The sequence below is a fragment of the Periplaneta americana genome, chromosome 15 (genome assembly GCF_040183065.1).
Source record: "Periplaneta americana isolate PAMFEO1 chromosome 15, P.americana_PAMFEO1_priV1, whole genome shotgun sequence".
NCBI classification, from domain to species: domain Eukaryota; kingdom Metazoa; phylum Arthropoda; class Insecta; order Blattodea; family Blattidae; genus Periplaneta; species Periplaneta americana.
Genome location: NC_091131.1, coordinates 30855160 through 30871131, shown reverse-complemented (window position 1 = coordinate 30871131; position 15972 = coordinate 30855160). Strand labels below are relative to the sequence as shown.

The following is a 15972-nucleotide window of genomic DNA, read 5'->3' as shown; positions in this document are numbered from 1 at the left end:
ATATTTTCTCTCTCTTAAAAAAAAACAAAAAACAAAAAATCCTGAAATGCTACCATTACACTACAACTGTACTGCAGAGAACAGTTTAATTGTAAATGTAAATATCAGTCAACATGCTCCAACAACATGTAACATCGCTGTACAGTAAAACGAAAATTTGAAGAGTAGTCTTCGTAATGCACTTCAATGCTCAGTTATGAAGATAACATTACTCGTATATGGAAGTTGACATTATTGAACTATTTTCTCCATAATTATTAATGTTTTAGCTCATATTTTCTAGTTGTACATATTTTTGGATATATGGCGCATAAATGTATAAATATTTCTAACATTTTTGGTACATAAATGTTGTAGCCCTAGTGATTAGAAGTACCTAAACAATAGAATCTTATAAAATTATTCTTGATGAATCAGATGTTAGTGCATGTGCTGAGGACTTCAATTTCAAGTTCTATGTAGCAGATTCTTGATGTAAGTTAGCAGCTTATTATCATAGTCCTGCGTCATAAAACATCAGTGTTCTTATTCTGTTGCATCTCCTTTAAGAGTCTTCCATGGTCTCATCATTCATTAGGTCTGTAATGAAGAACAAGTTTGGGTAGTTGATCATTGCTCATCCTGTCGGCATATTAGAGACAATTCCACTGGCAGGCTATATGTAGGCCTATATGTTGAATTTTAATTTTGCTCGTATATCGCCATTGCTTTAATGATATAAATTGGGTCCTGAAAGTGGTCGTCAGTACTTGTTACACGGGGGGGCGTGCTGTAGCGTCGAAGTTACGGCGTAATGCTGCAAGCCGGAAGGTCGCGGTTTCGATTCCCATGGTGTCGTGGACTTTTCCATTGATCTAATTCTTCCAGTCGCACTATGGCCCTGGGGTCTACTCAGCCTCTTAACGGAAATGAGTACCAGGGGCCTTTGCTTAGGGGGAAAGATGGGCACGTAGAACTGACATTCCTACTGCCATTAAATGCCGATTGTCTGTAAAGCCTTAACCTCTTGCCACCCTCTGGCCCCTCTCATGGAGTTGGCTTTATCTTTACTTGTTACACTTTTGGTTACCTATTGGTTTTAGAATTGGATGTTAATGTATAACTTGATGGATTCAGCAGTGAAGTTGCTCATATTTAATACGACATGGGCTATTGATCTTTGTATGTGAGATAGATGTATATGGTTAAAAAGAATATTAAGATTAGATATCTCATCCCAATGGTCAGTGTTTGCTGTTGACGTCTACATTCTGACTGAGGATGATGGATTAAGAATGATATGTCTCCAGTCCTGCTTGAAATGGAGCTATAATATCATATCATATGGATTTATAATCTAAAAAGTGGTTTAATGGGTAAATGATTACTCATTTTTATTTTTCAACCACTTAAGAATTATAACTACTGGTTACCCAAAAGATTTAACGACAGACTTACGAAGATGTTACAAGTCATCAAGAATAATATATGAAATCCATGGATTATTTTTAATATTAGATAAAAATGCCAAATTCTATATGTATGTCCATGTAGGTACGGTATATTTAATAATTTCTGCCCTCCTTTATACACCACATCTAGATGATATTTATTGCATTACATAACGAATTTATATTCTCATTGTGCAGAATAAATGTGACGATAACTCTGTTATTGCATAGTCAATCCAGACACAGTTTAACATTGTTTCAGGATAGTGAGGAGATATTGGTGTGTAGTTATGAAATATTAAAATTACAAAGTAGACCTACTGATATAATTATCATGTCGTTTGTTTTTTATATCCATAAAGCTGTTAGTCAAAGCCAATACCTTTACCCATTGACATTTCAGCCACGTAAATATTCCTGTATTTTTATATATGAGATATTAGCCGAATGTTTTCCGGACTAACACCATAAAATACAGTCCAAATTTTTAATCAGTGCCATCACATTTGAAGTAGTAGTTGTCTAGTCTAGTCCAAAGACAGGTCTGAATCTCTCACTTGAGAATTTATGTAATGATCCCGATGCATTTCCCACATTCAAAATTATTTGTAATTTTTTAATGCAGTTTACTGTTATTCTTTCTGAACTTCAGTTTAGACAAAGAAAATATGTATTTGAAGTTAAATGTAGTGAGTAGAGAGGGAGGATAAGGTATCATCACGTGTTATGTGCCACAAACTACTGTACACTGTCATGTCATGATTCAGAAACACTTATCAATCTGGGCATTCCTGTTTATGTTTTGTGGGAACTGCCTCAAAATATTTGTGTAATTACTGATTAGCTGCCTGATCTGGAGAAAAAAAAGTCCTTATGGATAGTTTCTCCACAAACAGTATGAATACATCACATCATCAAAAAGTTCCCCCTCTCCACCACATTTTCATGTACATATTACAATACATTCTTTATTTTTAACTGTGGAAGAAATATATATTGCAGATCATTTGGTGGGTCCAGGTCCATCATCTGAAGCTGTTACTCTCTTGATATTCCTACTGTCCTGTCTCATAATTATAAAGACAATTTTCATCAGTGGATGATTAAGGAAAAGAATGTAGCGGTTATTTTTAAGTTCATTTTCGGCAGACTGTAATAGTGTTTCTGGGTTGAAAGTCCTGGAATGGATTTGTCTGCTCAGCTCTTGTATACAGAACAAAAACATATTAGTTCTGTTCTTAGTTTCGCTTGAGAGCACCAATTCATGTAACGTTTATTTTTAGAAGTTACTTGTATATTTGTTTGCATAAATTGAGACTGAACAAGAGCGAAATGCGTTCGGGAGAGAAACTGTAGATGAAGACATGCAACATGTCTACAAGCGTTTTGAAGTATCGTGATGGGTAAAAGATTGGCTACACAGTTTTTCATCAAAATCTCTAATACTCTATCTTTGCTGTACTTAATATAATGAAGCAATAAAAATTGTACAAATGCACCATCCACCACTGTAGAGTAACGGTTAGCATGCCTAATCATGAAATGAGCGGGCCTGAGTTCAAATCCTGATTGGGACAAGTTACCTGGTTGAGGTTTTTCCGGAGTTTTCCCTCAACCCAATAAGAGCAAATGTTGGGTAACTTTCGACGTTGGACTTCGGATTCATTTCACTGGCATTATAGTCTTCATCTCATTCAGATGCTATATAACTATAGCAGTTCAAAAAGTGTTGTAAAGTAACCAATTAAAAAGAAAAACAGATACACCTGAGATTTTAAAAGATTGTCTTCAGCATACAATATGTTCAATAATGTTGATCCATAATTCGTTGTGTTGTATAAAAATACTTAACGAGTTTGCCAGAGCGTAAAAAAATTAGTATTTTTATCATACTGATAAATATATGCGAGATTAAAGGTTAACGTGATTTACTATTTAAGACCTGTTAGTAAATAATGTTGGGATTTCATGAAGATTAAAAGTAATGAGAGTTTTATTTTGTTGGCCAGGATTAATATGTATACTTACGTTACAACAATTACATACACATAAATTACAGATTTCAAAGATATACTGTAGTTTAAAATGAGACTGTGTAAAAGGAAAGAAAAGGAAGAAAAACAAGTCTCTTCTGAAATTTCTTTATGTGTGTGTTTAAAAATTTTCTTGTTTTCTTCTGATAATGCACCTGCAGAACTGAGAATTTCCTCTCCCCCTTGTCATAGAAAACTATGTAGACATTAGTGCCGTTTTAGGCATAATATTGAGGTAAAAAATTCCTTTTAACTTCCAGCAATGATCATTAATTATTCAGTCTATCGAACAATCCTGTTAAAAAAAAAGTTAATTTAACACGCAGTAGAGACAGTAAGGTGTAGCAAAAGAGACTGAAAAAAAGTTATGTACCTGAAAATAAATGTACAAGTTAGCACCACTTGACAGTATTTGTATTTGTGGGAATTGGTGTAAGTTAGAATATATAATTTTGTAGCTACTTTTTCAAAGTAAAAGCATGGGTGTAAGAATTAAGATGTATATTTACATATGTCAGTTTTACAAAAAATTGGACCTGTCATATACAGTACATAAAAGAAAATGTTAGGTGATGTTGACGATCACTATCATTATTTTAGAGAAATGCTGCATTTCTCTTTTCAGGGGCTTTTTCAGTTTTTCTCCAGTCCTAATCAACTAATAATGATGTAGACTGTAATAATCTCTTGAAGGTAAGATTAGCACTGGAGCTGTCATCTTTTGTCCCACAGTAGAAACAGGAGAAGGTCCAGCTTCTCTGCCAGTGTTGCTGTTAAAGTCTTGAGCATGTTAGCCATGCTTTCCTTCCTCTACATTTATAACACTTGTCCCTCCTTATTTATAACACTTGAAGAGAGATTGATTCATATTGTACAGAGCCTTGAGATTTTGGACTTCTTGGTCTGTAGCTCTTCAAAGCATCTTACTATACTTAGTGGGATCCTCTTTTCGACACGTGAAGGATTTAGATAATGGTGACATATTTATGTGAACTCCAAACCTCTGTGACCATGTGCTGTTCCACCGAAGGGACTTGATAGTTTTGAAGATAAGAGAGCAAAACGAGGACATGTCTGATAAAACTCATGGGTGGGGGAAGTCTGTTCCTATGCATAGTTCATGAAAAGTGGCTTCTTCAGTCACATGGCCAGGCCATGCATTGTTTGTCTGTCATCAGTGCTGTCTCTTAGTCATTTGAACTTGGACCTGAATCAGTTAGAAGTTAGAACATATGAAGATACAGAGCATTAGTAATAAAATATGAACTGTATGTATTTGAATGATTTCTATTTGTATTTTAAATGTTTCTTGAGCCTTGGGTGAATTTTGGAAATGTGCATGTACTCGTGTATGTTGTTGCACTTGTCATGAAGCATGAGCAAGATGAATGCACGATATTTACTGTACATGGTGAAGAAGGAAGTGCATGCTGACTGTCCTGTGTGAAGATATGTATATCACAACAAGTTGAGAAGCATGAGTGAGATGGCGCTGGTGTTTGCAGCAGTAATCGTCAGGTGAGCGGTGGCACAGCTGCCGCAAAGGTGAAGGCTAAAGTGGCAGCTACTTTGCGGCCTCACACGCTGCGCATCGAGCTGGCCAGCCATCACCAACACAGCTCCAGTATGGCCTCTGATGAATCCATAGGAAGCTGCTCTCTTGATGCAGATGCTACAGCCAGCGAAGCTTCAGGTACTTTCAGATGGCACCATACCCTGGTTATATACAGATTGACAGAAGAACTCTACTTGAAACAAAATGTGTGGATGTAATACTGTACATCTTTTCAGAAGATATTAACTTCCTCATGGTTTTGTGAATATTTGGTAAAGAAGACAATTCTCAAATCTAACAAGCAGAGCATTAATTTTTAAACTTACAATTTAAAAGCTAATAAGTTTAGATTAATGATATTTCAAAAGCTTCAAAGCTTCGTTGAGTAGTGTATAGATGTGGAGTTTTAAGAAACAGGAGTGGGAAGAAATATAAATAAAGCCACACAAAATGAGTGTTTATGTGTACCAGTATGCTACAATTATATAATTAAATGTGAGTTACATGACTATTAATACTGGTATGAGTATATATGCTTAGAGTAAAGTGGGATGTCTTCAGGATTATTTTCTTCTCATTCTCCTCCAGTTGTTACAGCTTGTTGCAACTATTACCATTTCTAGTGCTAATAATTATCACCACTACTACAGTGACACTGTTTTGTTCAGCCGCGCGGTTTTCATTTTCCTGTCACCTGCATCTAGGAGCTTATCTGCGGCCAAGCGGCCACCCGGTCTGTCGGCACTGAAACATTTAGTATAGGAATTTGTACTTACTCAGCTCAAATGTTCCCCACCAACAGTTACACACTGTTGACACCTTCTTATGAAATTTTTAATTACTTTAAGAAATTCTGCTTCACTAATTGAGTTAATTTCAGCTCTTATATAGTCTTTAAGCTCATGCTGGTTTTTCGCATCAACCTTTTTTTTTAAGTGCTCCCCTATAGATAGAAATCGCATATTGTTAAATCTGGATAACTTTCGAAATACCAGAATTCTATATGGCTTTAATTTAAGTAATTTTGCTGCTTGACGAGCGGACTCTTAACTTACTTCTGTTTCCTGCACAAAACACTTCAGAGATTTTTTTGCGGGGTGTGCTCTTGTCTCTATCCTATCTCGTCTAATTTTTCTTCTGTAAGAACATGTCTCCTCCTTTGTATTTTACGATCATTTACTGAATCTGTCAGTTTGAATTTTTTGGCTAACCTTCTTATTGTAGTCGCATTAGGCACGGGTCTATTTGAAAATTTGTTACGTAAGTTCTGTCGTGTTCTCGCACAAGATTTTATGTATTTTATGTACGAAGTAAGCATATACACATGTTCACGTAATGAACATCGCATTGCAACAACGCCGAACACACACACACACAACACAACTAATTCAACTTCCACGCACGAGTGCAGATGATAAACTAACGACTTTCACTGTATGGCGCGGCGTTCGTTAGTGGAAGCAGGCGGGAAACACACTAGCTGCGCTGACAATGCGGCAAAAGAAAACCCCGCGGCATAACAAAACATTGTCACTGTACTACTACATGTAGGTCTACTAGTAATAGTACTATCTCTTCTTCTTCTTTTACTACTACTACTACTCAGTTGGTAGAGCAGCTGGCTACGGGCTGGAAGGTCCAGGTTTCGATTCCAGGTGATGACGGAATTTTCTCGTTGTCACACTTCCAGAGTGGCTATGAGGTTCACTCAGCCTCCTATCAAATTAAATACCAGGTTTTTCCTGGGGGCCCAGATCACATACGAGTATTAACAGATTGAGTAGCCTTATTGGTTTTGAAGGCAACTTTTATCAATTTCACTCTGCTGCCATCTAGCGACTGCAGAAGAAGTCACATTATAAAACTCATTTGAATTGCATGGAGCAACTGTACTACCGGTCGTTACCAATCGACAGTGGCAATCTTGGCGGCTCTCTTTCACATGTTTCCGTTTTTAACATGTGGATGGTCAGTCTGTTTTATATATATATATATATATATATATATATATATATATATGTGTGATCAGGGCTGGGGGTAAAAGGCAGTCGGAGCATGGTGCCGACCACATCATCTCATTCTGTGTCAAGATCAAGAAAGCATAGGACTCTACCTCTAAGCCCCCAAGTGGCTTCATGGCACATGATCGGGGGGGGGGGGGGCTACCTTTATCTTTTACTACTACTACTACTACTACTATGAATATTATTACTGTTCTACTGACTATTAATACTACTACTGACTGTCAAACATTAGATTTTAGATTATATATATATATATATATATATATATATATATATAATTGATACTGGAATGAACATAAGTGTAAATAAAACGATTGCAGATACATTTTTCAGACGAATATTCATTGATACTGAGTGATACGTTCGTCATTAGCTATTTCTAATGCTAAATATTGCCTATTATGCTATAGAATGTATTTTATCCAAGAATCCAGTAGTATGGGTGTCATAGAAATCTGAAAGTCTCGAGTAATCAGCAAAGTTTTGAATTACCTAGGAAATATGGTGGAGACAAGAGAAATGAGAATGCTTTAATTATCTGCCTTAACACTGTTCATTATACATTCCACACTTGTGTCACTGGTATTTGAACCACTAGCATGGAAAGCCAATGCACTAGCTATTTGGCTAGTTCTGTAAAATTACGTACGTAGGCCTACTTCTAAATTACCAAAATATACTGTATATGGTGCATCAAATCAAATGTTAGGAAATTATAGGTGGATATGGAACATTAATACAAACATTTGTATTAAGCAATGCATGTCTGATTATGCATTATTTGAGCACTACAATCCAATCGTGATCAGATGAGTCATGCGTCTATCAATTTGTAAAGGATGAAGGCTCATCCTGATATTGTATTTACGTGATAATACGCATTTTTTTTACAAAAATCTTTAAAAGTGGGATGCATATTATATTCGCATGGAAATTCTCACAATCGAACAGATTTAAATTAACACTCTTTGTTACGAGATATGGTCCGAAACTGCTGACGGAAACGGCCATTGCGAGTTCGTGTTTTCTCTTTCTTTTTTTTTTTTTATTCGTAATTTCATGTCCATTTTGACAACAGTCATTATTAATAGGAATATTATTTTTTTTTTAACTATTGTAATGACTAGATATCGGATTTTTAGGCACTAAAAATTGCAGTTTTAGGCGCCTAAAATAAGCTCAAAATTTGTAAAATTAGGCTCTATTTTAATGAAAATAGGCATTTTAGGCACATCAAGGTATCATACTTATTTCTTTCACTGAAATTTTTAGTTATACACTAAAATACGCAAAAAGTATGTTTAAACATTAAAAAAGAATACTATATTATATTTATAAACAGAGCTGCACAAATTTAATATATTGAAACTAATGAAATAATGATTATTGATATCAAGATTACTCATTTTAAGTTATTGAAATTCAGTTCCATGCTCAGACTTTATTATAATTATCTGCACAGTACACCACCAGAATTTTTTCTAAATTCTCCACAGTTAACCTTTGCCTTTTGTCACTGAGAATCATTTTGAAAGCAGAAAAACTTATTTCAACCGAAACTGATGTGAGAGGCGCAAATTTTAAATTAGGTACAATAGAAACATCAATACTTACTGGAACATTTACACTTTCCCCCGATATCACTCTTGATACTTTTTCCAACAATGAAAATCCTACATTCTTATTTAATACGTTGTCCCACTTATTTTTAACTTTTTTCCCAGTTTCGCCCAAAGCAGAATGTATGTTCACTTCAGCTTCCTTTACTATTGCTATTTAGCTACAAAGAGATTGTTTTTCACGTTCTAATTGTTCAATGCTTGCAGGTATGAAAGAAAAGTTTGATGTTATGTAGGCAATATCGTTTTTCACTCGTGAGTCATTCAGACAATCTTTCACTGCTTTTACACACGCTGCACTATCAGTTTCAGGTAATTTATCAATAACTGTGACCACTTCTTTAAAATACTTTAATACACCACTGACTGAATCCAGGTTCCCCATCGTGTAACAACCGACTGAGGTGGGAGTGGGATATCTGGAAAGTTCTCTCTGAATATTGAAATCCTGGATGGGGCTTTACAAAAACATTTTTTTGTGTTAGAAATAAACGAATTGACAAGAGGAAATTCATTCCGGATTGTTTCAGAAACCCTGTGAAGGCCATGTGCTAGACAGGTTACATGCGTGAGGTTAGGATAAAATGTTTTAAGAAGTGGAGCTGCAGCAACCATGTATGAGGCAGCATCAGTACAAAACAACAGAACTTTAGAATCGTCTATATTACCTGAGCATAAAGACTGTAGGCCTTTATTTACAAAATAAGCAATGGCTTGGCTATTCACTTTCGAAAGTTCCTTAACACATACGAGGTGTGGAATCGAAGGTCCATCACGACTAAGTTTTCCTACTACCATATTTGCTATATACCTATTCACAGGATCTGAGGTTTCATCCACAGAGACCCATATGTAAGAATCACCTATATCCTCCCGAATGGAAGCTAAAGTTTCATTGTATATTCTGTCTAAGTAATTTTTTCTTAGGGTCGACTCAGATGGGATATTTTGTTTGCAGTATTTTTGTAAAAACTGTCTTAAAACCGGATTTTCAATTGCATTCCAGGGAATGTTAGCAGCAACAAACGCTCTGGTTAAATCAGCATAGAAATTGCTGCTGAGATTGGATGAAGTAGGCTGTGTTAGTAAAGTTTGTTGCAGTTGACTTTTCTGCTGAGCTTTAGCCTTATGAGCCGCTCCTTGCACATGCTGCTTTAGGTGGCACTTCTTTTCTTGCGAAATCTAAAAATGTAAAGTAAACTGAATTAAAATAAAATCCTAATTGTTGTATTGCCGTATTTCTATCACAAAGTTAGTGGGTTCGAACAATCAAAATTTTAATGACCTGCAAATACTTTAACTATCGGAATTTAAAAGGTTAAAGTGTAGTGGTCTTAAAAAGAATTATACCTCAGGATAGCTCAGTCAATGTATAAATATTATAGGCCTACTCATTAAAATTAATAGAATTTATATGTTTCAACTATTGTTACATACCTGTTTGCTACAAATCTTGCAGAATATTATTTTTCCATCATAAGTGAATTCTGAATATTCTGTTAGCCATTGCCGGATCAATGTAGATTTTGCACTTATATTTTTCGGCATTATCGCGTTAAACTTCACAGGAAAACGTCCTACCGCTCAAAACTTCTCAACACAAATAAGGTGAGGGAAAGATCAACTGTTAACGAGCATTCAAATGAACCGTTGTTATTGAGATTCAATTGGACAAAAATACAAAGTTCCACTTATTGTTGCATTTCCTGGTAGTGTTAACACTAGGAGGGCCATTCTTTTAAATATTTTGTAACGGTTTACCCTACTAATTCGCAGTTTTACGACTTTTCATAAATATTTCAAAAACACTCTTTCTCCAAAAATTGTGATTTTATGACACTCTGAAGGGCAGTACAGCTAATCGGTTTCAGACCGAAAACAGTCATTTTTATAGTATAGTATATCTCTGAATCGGTAGCAGCACATGTTGTGATTGTTGCCTGCTTCAAAACTAAGGTTGGTTCTTTGTCGGCATTTATGCCTCCAAACATGTTAAATTCGGTGAAATCTATTGCGAGTGTCGTGAGATTCAAAACATTTTGTTTCCTTTATCAATGGTTTCATGGCCGGTGTGAAGCAAACTTTCCACTTTTTAAATGCCTTAAATTTCGCAGTGAATGCATGTATAAATTATAAAAAGTAAGAGTAAAATGCGAAACTTTACAGTGAGTTAGGCATTTTTAGGCGAATATTAACAAATTAGGCTCTAATAACCGTTTTAGGGCATTATAAAACTCTTTGAATACCTTTCAATTTCCATGAAACACAAATATTAATAATTATTTTTACTTTTCTCCTAAAGAAACAAAATGGGCATTTGCCCTAGAATCCGATGTCTGGACTAATGACTTATGACTTCAGTACATTTTTTCTTTTATTCTAAGATTTTATATATGCAACTTTTAACAATCGCACGTCTTTAAAAACATTTATCAATTTTTTCAAATTGGATCTTTAAAATATCAACTTTAAAGCCCTTAAAAATTAATATTATTTTACAAGCCATAACTTAAGCAATACTCAAAGAACTAGAAAGAATAGGTACGAGTTACGAAGGCTTTATTACAGGGTGTAAGGTATATAGGCTTACGTGCAAATATTTTTTAGAGATGATCGGGGATAATAATTATACTGAACCAGATTGTATAAAGAATTTCTCACTCCTCGAAGTTATTGTGTAAACATGAAAAAATTCCTTGTAAAACGTTCTTTAATACGTATTTCCAGGACGAATAAATCTAGAAATCTGTACCCTGGAGAGGCTGGTGCAGAGCAACGAACATTCTATTTGGAAATCTTTGGCGACTCCTTTATTATTATTATTATTATTATTATTATTATTATTATTATTATTAGTATTAGTATTAGTATTATTAAGGTTGTTTAACACTACTCACGTTTTGTCCTTAGGGTATATCATGAAACATTTTAATTAAAATTACAGTTTACGAGATTAAACTCGAAATAACAATTTGCAGTTGATTTTTTAGTCCTTTGCCACGTTTGCAGATTCTCTTGCTGCCCCGTGCATTAATGAATGTCGGCTAATTCAGCATTAAAATATAGTGAATATTTCATTACGTCAAATATTGACGAGTGGGCTGCCTGTAAGGTTAACAACCGTTGATTATTAGAGGAGAAAAATTCGCTCCGGCGCCGGGGATCGAACCCGGGTCCTTGATTCTACGTACCAAGTGCTCTTAACCACTGAGCTACGCCGAAGTTCAATCCGCAGCACCGGATCGAATCCCTCTCCTCTAGTGTTTTTTCCCTTTGTGGCCTGACTACAAGTTCGACATATAGTATATGTTGACATATATTAAGTCAACTGCCATTATACAAGGAACGCATTCAATTGAGTGACTTGGTGGCCGGGATTCCACAGTAATATGCACTGTTGGGCGAAGAATCTACGTAAAGATTAATTTTTGGTGCTACAGAATATAACTGCCTGTAAATGTTGTAATGAAAGTTAAGTACGGCACAAGTCTCTATGTCTGCGACAATAGTAGTGAATGCAGTAGGAAACTGTAAAATTCTAGTGCCTTTTTCCTCTCCCTATTTTAATATTTAATTGCCTTTTAAGCCCCAAATACTTGGTTTATTAGTACCTCCACTTTCGATGTATACTGATGGAGGACATTCTCACTTCAGTGACTTTCGATCTCATCAGCGATGTTACATGTACAGGTGATTCATAACACGTCTGGCAGACATACTAGAATCACAAGTGTTTCTTGTTGACTTTTCTCGATCGATTATAATATTTACATACCTATATGGTATGCAGGGAAGTTGTCAGATTTTGTACACTCAGTTACAGACTTGGTTACTGTATTATGAAGTCTCTGACATCTCTAGTGGGAATGGAATGGGATGTCTTCACTATCGCTGTATAATAATAATAATAATAATAATAATAATAATAATAATAATACTTACTGACTTTTAAGGAACCCGAAGGTTCATTCCCGCCCTCACATAAGCCCGCCATTAGTCCCTATCCTGAGCAAGATTAATCCATTCTCTATCATCATATCCCACTTCCCTCAAATGCATTTTAATATTACCTTCCCATCTACGTCTCGGCCTCCCTAAAGGTCTTTTTCCCTCCGGCCTCCCAACTAACACACTATATGCATTTCTGGATTCGCCCATACGTGCTACATGTCCTGCCCATCTCAAACGTCTGGATTTAGGATGTTCCTAATTTTATTATGTCAGGTGAAGAATACAATGCGTGCAGTTCTGTGTTGTGTAACTTTCTCCATTCTCCTGTAACTTCATAATAATAATAATAATAATAATAATAATAATAATATGTATATCTTTATTATCATTAAGTTCTATACAAGCAATAGACAGTGTCAAATTTCAATACAAACACATGAACTTACATACTACATAACATATTTTACATGTTTTCAATCTTCATACAGTATTTAAGTCGCTCTGAGTGGGGCAGTTGGTATAGCACTGGCCTTTTGTGCCCGAGGTTGCGGGTTCGATCCCAGCTCAGGTCGATGGCATTTAAGTGTGCTTAAATTCGACAGCCTCATGTCACTGGATTTAGTGCCATGTAAAAGAACTCCTGAGGGATAAAATTTTGGAACACTGATGACGCTGATATAACCTCGGCAGTTGCGAGTGTCGTTAAATAAACCATATTTTTTTGCAGTATTTTAAAAAATCGTCAGTGGAATAAAATAGACTTATAACTAACCATATATGCAGACTTTTAAAATGTTTAAAAATATTTTTTTTTTTAACATCCGGCAATTTGTTAAATATTATCGAACCCTGATGTACTGTAAATAGCTGTTTTGTGTTTTACTAAGCCTAACAGATGTCAAATTTAGCCTCATACATATCTATGTTTATCCCACTTTATATCTATTTGTCAGAGGTAACTATGCATAAGGAGTAAAACAGTAAAAATATTATAAATTGTATACTGGTGCAGTTCAAAGGCCTAAATCTATCAGTATTGGCCTGCATAATACTCTCTTATTACAATGATTTATTATTCGAATATTTAGTTTTTTTTGATAGCCACATTTCTTTGATTCTTTTATTTGCACCCAAAAGAAGATACCATAACTGATTATTATTGATAACAATACAAAAAATAAGTTGATATTATTGATAACAATACAAAAAATAAGTTGAGTTCATAGAAAGAGTAGGTATAGTGTTTCTTATATTTCTAAGATATAAAATTATATAAAACAAAAGATGTGAAATAAATGAATGAGGTGTATAAGCAATTGAATGCTCTTTCATATTTAAGTATAAAAAAATAGGGGTGCCATTTGAAATTTCTAAAGGGGTGTGGCCGAGGTGGGAGTGAAATCTAAAATGCAATCAAGCCTGATTTTAGACTACCTCTCTATATCTAAATTGACGAGTTTCTTGTTTAAATTGAATTCAATTTAAGGGGACACTCAACTATATTTTGGAACTTTTTTCCTATTTGACCAATCTTTTTCAAATTTGGAGAAAAAGTTTAATATACACATGGAAAGTAACATGCAAAATCTCAGCTCATTAGATCCAATACTTTTCAAAATAAAAAATATTTCAATTTTTAATCAATCATTAATTGAAATATCACTTTTAATTATCATTTTTTAGTTTTTGGCTTTGTGCATTTGACTGTGACTTCTTAATGAATAGGGGAAGAATTCTGCGTATTGATTTAGTTCTGTCACGTAAATTAGTGTAGAAATTTAATTTTTCATTTCTATGACACTTTTTCTCCAATTTTTAAGTTGAGTGTCCCCTATTTAGACTGGGAAATTTTGAAATGAAAGCCCTGTATAACGGAATAGTACGCGTTATTTACTTGGCATCTTTTATTTCATAACTATCAGTTTACATAAGAGATGAGCTTTCATATTTAATTTCGTTTTAGTATTATGTTTACAGTCATTTGAAAGGAAATAACACTATTTTAAATTTTCAGGTTTCACATTTCTTACATGTATTAAACTTAATTTAAGTATAATTATTGTTTACAACATAGGCATTGTTGCTTTGAATCCGAGATTTGTTTTTGTGCAGAATACATGTGATTAGTTGGGGCTTATGCTTATTGGGGGCGCTCTGAAGGGAGTTAATACAATGTGTGCTAATTGCTTTAGATGTCTAGTCTGATAATGTGCAGTTATTTTTCGGGTTTGTTGGTGTGGTCTACAGTGTTATTAAAAATATTATGGCTTTGCTGTTGTTTTCAGTGGCACATGCATTTTTTTTAAAATCAAGGATTAGCTTTTGTTGTTATGCTGTACATATATAAATCCGAACTTTTGCAGCATTGTAGTCGTTCTCACTGCCCTCGTGTTTAGCAATAGGGTGAAGCTGTGAGTCCGATGTTGTAGATTTACAGTATATAAAAAGAACCCTGTCCCTGATAGAGGAATGTAGGCAAATGTCGGCCATTTTTCGCCCACTTCGAATTTCGATGTTGAATAAACTCTGCAGTTAAAAGCAACATTAAATAAACATACTGCCACTGTTTATGACATTAACATAAGCACCGTTGGTTCTGATTTTTTCTTTATTATAAGATGCATAATAATTTTTTTTCTGTAAGATATGTGAAAAAAGTTGAAGCCCCTGTCTGTCCTTATTGAAAATAATATTTTTTTAAATAAATAAATTACATTTAAATTTTAATTGACTAGAGAGTGCAGAACTCGAGTTTCCATTGACTATAAGGGTACAGATAATTTATTAGTTTTTTATTTAAAAATGTATTTCAGTAGTTCCATTAAAAATATTTTAGCCGTTTTATTGTTTATGTAACAAAAGTTAATATGTGATTATATAGAGTTTACATTTTATCTTTCCACACTAGCGGAAGTAGAGTGGCAGTGCACAGTGCAGCTGTCCATATGTGGCCCACTGAGCTCTCAAGTTATGAGTCTAGGACACTCGGGATAAAGCATAGAAAGGACACTTTTTACGGTTTGAAATTGTGGAAGTGCTAAGACAATGTTGAAAATATTCCTCACTTGCTTCAAGGCAGGTGGTGTAGCATTTAGACACACTTTGATTCACACATTGCAACTATGCTTCCGATATGTTGGCCATTTATTCTCGTTTCTTAGTAATTTGTAGCATTATGTGCTGATATACAACTGATTCTCGCTGCTTTTGCTACCTTCATGAGAGATTTTGCTGCGATTGTCCTAATCGAGCACCGATATTAACTTTTCCTCTGTTAAAACATGAGGGCGGCCGGGTAGCTCAGTTGGTAGAGCAGCTGGCTACAGACTGGAAGGTCCGGGGTTCGATCCCAGGTGGTGA

At 34.9% G+C, this 15972-nt stretch overlaps 1 protein-coding gene across 3 annotated transcripts in view; it reads left to right on the top strand.

Annotated features, from left to right (window-relative positions):
• The window catches only part of LOC138714768 (uncharacterized), a 143652-nt gene that overhangs the window by 88316 nt on the left and 39364 nt on the right, over nt 1-15972 (top strand). For 2 of the 3 annotated variants that reach the window (XM_069846882.1, XM_069846881.1), the window contains exon 6: nt 4969-5156. In XM_069846882.1, coding sequence (XP_069702983.1) covers nt 4969-5156 — 188 coding nt within the window. The remainder of the gene's footprint in view (nt 1-4968; nt 5157-15972) is intronic. The other variant, XM_069846883.1, reaches the window with a different exon arrangement.